Source organism: Echinops telfairi, unplaced genomic scaffold, assembly GCF_000313985.2.
Source record: "Echinops telfairi isolate 266 unplaced genomic scaffold, ASM31398v2 ScPeMD7_31;HRSCAF=116, whole genome shotgun sequence".
In the NCBI taxonomy this organism is placed as follows: domain Eukaryota; kingdom Metazoa; phylum Chordata; class Mammalia; order Afrosoricida; family Tenrecidae; genus Echinops; species Echinops telfairi.
In genome coordinates, this window is record NW_022103928.1 from 30,388,256 (window position 1) to 30,394,958 (window position 6,703).

Below are 6,703 nucleotides of genomic sequence, written 5' to 3' on the forward strand. Positions count from 1 at the left end.
TCTGAATCTATGCAGAGGCACCCCAGGAGGCCTGGTGATCTACTTCGGAAAAACCTTGTGGCCTCAGTTCTACTCTGATCCACATGGGGTCACCATAAGCGGACTATCAACAGTGACTGTGGCCCAGCCCCACACCTCAAATGAGCATGTTTCCAGTGAACAGTCCTTTCTGTTTCCTGGTGCAAGAAAACAATTTGTCACTAAGCATTGTGCATCTACCTGCCAGGAACTGTTAGTGACTAACCTGGGCCTTTGACAAAAATGTCTTAGCCTAATTCTGGAGCCTTCCAATCAAACAAGGTTTCCTAGGTGCACGGCCAGGCCAGCTAAACTCAAGGCACAGAGGTCAGCTCAGAAAGTTACGGTGACTATTTCTTGGGATTTCAATGAGTAATACTGAAAAATTTTTCAAAAGGGCAACAGATAACTTGGAGGTTATTTATTTTAAAATCATTTTATTGGGGAGTTCGTACAACTCTCATCACAATCCATACATCCATCGTGTCCAGAACATTTGTGCATTCGTTGCCATCATCATTCTCAAAACATTTGCTTTCTACTTGAGCCCTTGCTATCAGCTCCTTTGTTCCCTTCCCTCCACGTACCCCTCCCTCACGAACCCTTGACAATTTATACATTATTTTTCCCATGTCTTACACTGTGCTACGTCTCCCTTCACCCACTTTTCTGTTGTCCATCCCCCAGGAAAGGAGTTATATGTAGATCCTGGTGATCTACATATAAGGTTCCCCCTTTCTACTCCACCCTCCTGGTATTGACACTCTCACCACTGGTCCTGAAGGGATCGTCTGTCCTGGATTCCCTGTGTTTCCAGTTCCTATCTGTACCAGTGCACATCCTCTGGTCTAGCCAGATTTGTAAGGTAGAATTGGGATCATGATAGTTGGGGGGATGGGGGAAGCATTTAGGAAATAGAGGAAAGTTGTGTGTTTCATCGTTGCTACACTGTACCCTGACTGGCTCATCAACTCCCCGAGACCATTCTGTAGGGGGATGTCCAGTTGCCTACAGATGGGCTTTGGGTCCCCACTCTGCACTCCTCCTCATTGACAATGAAATGATTTTTTGTTGTTGTTCTTTGATACCTGACCCCATCGACACTTTATGATCACACAGGCTGGTGTGCTCCTTACATGTGGGCTTTGTTGCTTCTCAGCTAGATGGCCGCTTATTTACCTTCGAGCCTTTAAGACCCCAGACGCTATTGATAGCCGGGCACCATCAGCTTTCTTCACCACATGTGCTTATAGACCCGCTTTGTCTTCAGTCACTTCGTGAAGATGAGTATCATGCATTTGTTTGTTAACGCTACCCAATTGTGGTATTGCCGTTAACACACATCAGATAACTAAGAAACAGGGTCTATTAGTAAGAGCTCTGCTGGCACTTGGAATGGAATGATGTATTTGTATAGCTGTCCCTTTCATTATGAAACAAGGACCTTTCCTAGTCCCTGGGACAGCCCACTCCACATATTTTCCTGCGCGCAATTCTGCTGAGATTACAGAGCTTGATAAACCCCGTCTCCTGGGGTCAGGTTTGGGGATGACCACCACTTGCAGTCCTGCAAGTGTTCACCCCGCACCCTCCATCTAACCTCTGAGCATTCTCTGCTCCCCACCATGCACATTGTGACCGACTAACAGAAGACTGGTGATACGGCGCGGCTTGTTCAAACTCACGTCAGGTTCTCACAGGTGGCTCAATCAAAGTCAAAATCAGAATAGTCTCTGCTCCCTCAAGGTGTGTAACATACCAACATAAAGGAACTTTTGTTTAGGAATAACTTAAACAGCACAAGTAAGAAAAACTGAGAAATGTTAGAGCTTCTGGTTAATCTCTCCTGCAGTTAAAGATGACCTTTATGAGAGTGACAAAGTAAATCCATTACATTATTTTTCAAAATCGCCTTACATAGCAGGTGTTCATATTTTATGGATGAGAAGATTAAAACAATATATACTAGATAAATAGACCTAATAATCGATAATAGCAGAGCTGGGATTCTATCTCAAATTTATCTCTTCTTTAGCGGAAGAAGCAATCAGATCAGCATTCTGCTGGCCTGGTCCCCTAACATGCCTAGCCGAGCACAGGCTTCAGACAAGGTCTTCACGGTCTCCGCAGTTATAGATTTGCACACACAAGTACACTTTCTAGAAGTTTAAGTATAAAACGCCACTACCTTCCCACACCACCTGGATATACAGGGAAGCAGCGCGTCCGTCCGTTAGACAAGAACATTAGGACGTCGGCTGGGCGGGGGTCAGACCAGGGCCTACCTGTTTAAGTGCGTTCCGGGCAATCGTCTGAAAGGCCTGCTCCACGTTGATGGCTTCCTTTGCACTAGTCTCAAAGTAGGGGATGTTGTTTTTACTGTAGCACCAGGCCTGTGCTCGCTTTGTGGCAACCTGGAAGAGGAAGCAAGGCCTATGAATGCTCACCACAGGAGCAACAGCACTGACTCCTTCACAGCAAGGGCCAGCACTTCTAGACTACACACGGCACAGGTTGAGAAGGGAGGCTTAGGGGAGGTAGGTGTGTAGAGGCTTGGGGAGAGACTTGCACAATTGTCCAGACTCCCTGCTGGCTCTTAGGAAGCTCCACCTATGCGCCTGTGTTCCAGGGTTCACTCATCTAATCCCAGAGTGCCGTGTAACCCAACAGTGAAGGCTCAAACTCTACAAGCTTTCACCAAGCAGGAACCAGGCTTTCCAATAAATCTGCCTTGAAATACTGGCAGCCAATCGCATAGCACAGCATTGCCTAAATCAAATCATCCCACTGGGGCAGTGAGGGGCCAGCAAGCGCAGGAAACTCAACAGAATAAATCCAGTATTTTATTAACACGATTTCAAAGGGGCTTTCACCATTCTGTTTTATGTACAGGATGGCATGCCTGCATTAGGTTAGGGAGCAAAGATCTATTTCAATGACTATGTAGGCAACTAGTTAGCTGGTCTTTCTAATCTAAGTGTTGGCTGACCACTCATTCTCCCCATTACACCGCCATGGGAGCATAAACACACACAGGCATACGATACTTTTTTCCTAAGGGTGTTTGTCCTTAAGACAGGTGACTTTTTACCAATCAAAGTTAAAAACATCTACCACCCCCAAAAGAGCCCCCTTAAAAGGTCTTTGCAGTAGCAACCGCCTCCAGGAAGGCAGATTCTTAGGCCTTTGCATTGTTCATGATTTCCACTATTGTTAACACTTACTTGTCTGTTTTCAAGGTCAATCTTGTTTCCCAACACAACAAAGGGGAAGTTTTCAGGATCCCGGGGACTGGCTTGGATGAGAAACTCATCTCTCCAGCTGTCCAGGGTTTTGAATGTGTTGGGGGCAGTCACATCAAACACCAGAACGCAGCAGTCTGCGCCTCTGTAGAAGGCCACTCCGAGAGACTGGAACCTCTCCTGGCCTGCTGTGTCCCAGATCTGCAAGAGACAAAATGTTTATCTTCAGAGCGTGTGGAAAAGGCACCATAGAAGGAGAGACCCTGGAGACAGGGAAGTGGCAGAAAAGAAAGGGACTGGAAATGGGGCCTCTAAGGATTCAGAATTCAGGGACCAGCCTTGACAAACTGTGTGTGTATATAAAAGAGAGCCAATGATTGGGAAGAGACACATAAGAACCCTTTTGTGGGTGCAAGAAATAGTAATCTAGGCACATAAGTATGTACAATTCAAGCTGGAAACTTAAGATTTGTGTGCTCTAGATCTTTTTTGGGGGGATGGAAATATGAGTTAATTATTCATTGAACTGTACATTCTAATCTCTGCATTTCACGCTATGTAAATTTTACCTTAAAAAGAAAAAAAGTGTATTTAAACCAGACCTAAATTAAAAAACAATGTTGGCAGATAGGTCAATAGAAAGAAAGAGATTATACATTGTGAAAGTTTTAATTAGGAACAGACAAGGCTGGCTTTTCTTTCTGCCCTAAGTCTCCCCTTATACGCCACTCTTGTTAGCACCCAAAGGTGACAAGCCTTCTCTTAAAGCACTGGTTAAGACAGTGACAGGTGCCACACAGTGAATGGTCACTGAGGAAACGGCTCTTTATGAAATGAGACTGGATCCTTCTCAAACCTAATTAACTTTTCTTTTAGACCCAAATCACCAGCCAACTGCCTCAAAGGCCAGACGTTTGCACCCAAATAAATGGGTCACTAGTTACAGGGTTGTATCCTCTCACCACACTTTCTCAAACTGTATGCTCAGCAAATAATCTGAAAAACTGGCTGACATGAAGAAGAACGTGGTATCAGGATCGGAGGAATGCTTATTAAAACAACCTGCACTTGCTGAATGTCAGGAGCACTTGAGTACTTGCTGATAGAGATCAAGGGCTGCCACCTTCAACATGCATTACAATTACAGCCAACAGAAATTGTGAGACCTGGACTAGTAAGACTGAAGTTGTCCAAGATTTTCTCTGGCTTAGATCTAAAACCAATGCTCATGGGAGCAGCAGTCGAGATCCAAGGATGCACTGCAGTGGTTAAATCTGCTGCAAAGACCTCTTTAAAGTGTTCGAGATCAAGATGTCACCTTTGCTATTGAAATAGAGCCTATGCATGTGAAAGTGAACACTGCATAAGGAAGACTGGAGAAGCCTGGTGCTGCTGGAGAATGTTTAAAGCAGCAACTGCCAAAAGAACAAACATTCCTTTTGGAAGGAGTACAGCCAGAAGCTCTTTGGAAACAGGGATGGCAACAGCTTTGTCTCATGTACTTTGGACATGTTATCAGGAGAGACCAGTCCCTGGAAAAGGGCATCATGCTAGGTAAACAGGAAGGGCAGCAAAAAAAGAGGAAGCCCCTCAAGGAGATGGACTGACACAGTGGCCTGAACAATAGGCTCAAACACAACAATCCTGAGGATGGGACAGGACAAGCAGTGTCTTGTGTGATATACAACCCCCTAAACTGTCCCACAACAAGAAAGCAGTTAAGTAAGTTTACAAATACAACCTAAATTTAGGCTTGAATAAAATAAAGATGAAAGCGTCTATTAGAGAAGTAACATTGTTAGTAGAGTGTTATTAGTCTAAGAAATAACTACAGCAAAAGCAAAGGGAAAACCCTTGACTTTTCAAAGTCAGTCAATCTGATAGAGTACGTATTTAATAACTTCATTATTACAAGGAAACACTTTTAAAAGGTGGTTTCACACCCAAAGAAAATGCTCTAAAGAGTGTGAGAGACCAGGGACAAGGGAGGAACAAGTCATTATGGAGGGAGGGAGAAAGGGGGACCCCATTTATGGGAAGTTTAATGGGATACTATTATTGATTTCCTTTGATGAGCTGAGCAGGGCAACTACACACAGTATGCTTTTCTTCTTATTTTTTTTTTTTCAGTATGCTTTTCTTAAAGATATATAAATAAATTTAAAATTAAAGAGAGAAGGCTCACAGCCTTACAAACTCCGCCTCCACCCCCCAAATTCCTAACCCACCCCTTGGGTCTAAACATCAGTCTGAATGGCTAAAAAGAGAAATGTTAAAACTGAAGTGGACTTGGATTCATTAGTGACATACAAGTTCATTTCAAACATACGGGGAAGGGGTAGGAGGGAGGCAAAACCCCTACTATCTCTGGCTTCTGACTGTTTACAAACTAAGCCTTGATGAAGCTGAAATCTTAGCCTGCACATCATGGTACAACCTCTTTTCCACGGCACTGTTCTCTCCCACAAACTCACATCACGGCACTATTTTCCACACAGGTCCCAACAAACTAAGAAAACACAGTGAGCCAACCCAAAGGCTTGTTTATTTTATAATATTGGTGACATTTCCTACAATTGTAAACAACCCATTAATGGAGATTTATATAGATCTTTCTGTGTTTCAGATTGCTTCTTTAAGATAGAATTGCAACATGTGCTTAAGAATTCCCCTATGTTGTTCTTATGTGAAAACAAATATATATTTTGAACTCAAGGAGGCAGAAAAAACTCCCCACATCATTGACATTAAATCAATTCTGACCAACAGCAACCCTCGAAGATGGGGTAGAATTGCCCCTTACGGTTCTGGTGCTATAACTCGTCACCAGTAGAAAGCCTTATTTTTCTACCAAGGAGTCGCTGGGGGTTTCAGAAGCCTGACATGTAACCCACTGTGGTACCAGGACTTCAAAGAAGGCAAAGTAAAGAATAATAAAGAAAAACTGATCCTGGCCCACCAGGCCTTGAGGCCGATGATCCCGATTAGAGTAGCCAGTCAACAGAGAGGACCACATGACCAGGCCCCACTATGAGACGTGACGCCCCTCACTGACCCATAGCCCTACAGGGAACACCACCATAGACACAGTGTAGGATTTGCACCCTATCTGACCCAGCCACACCGAGGCAAAACACTACGGGGGTGTGACAGAACAGCAAGAGAATGGAGCGGTGAGGTCCCCAGGGAATGCTGAAGGTGGACTTTGGGGCCAGGGCGTGGTGCCCCAACAAACTGGACTGGAAAACACTCCTAAAGGCCAACAAACGATCCTTGAACTAACTACAAGTTTTTCTTTCTTGTTGTGTTTTGATTTGTTGTCAGTGGTTTGTTGTTGTTGCTGTTTTGTTGTATATTGTTGCTTGGTTTTGCTCTGTCTTGTTTTTGTGCATGTTATTATCTCTGCAGGTCTGTCTAAATAAGATAGGCTGGATGAACAATCT

At 44.2% G+C, this 6,703-nt stretch overlaps 1 protein-coding gene across 1 annotated transcript in view; it reads right to left on the reverse strand.

The window, feature by feature from the left end:
* Nucleotides 1–6,703, reverse strand: part of RAB7A (RAB7A, member RAS oncogene family) — an 18,954-nt gene that overhangs the window by 2,350 nt on the left and 9,901 nt on the right. The window contains exons 3-4 of the mRNA XM_004702357.2: nucleotides 3,243–3,461; nucleotides 2,304–2,432 (exon numbers count right to left, since the gene is read on the reverse strand). Coding sequence (XP_004702414.1) covers nucleotides 2,304–2,432; nucleotides 3,243–3,461 — 348 coding nt within the window. The remainder of the gene's footprint in view (nucleotides 1–2,303; nucleotides 2,433–3,242; nucleotides 3,462–6,703) is intronic.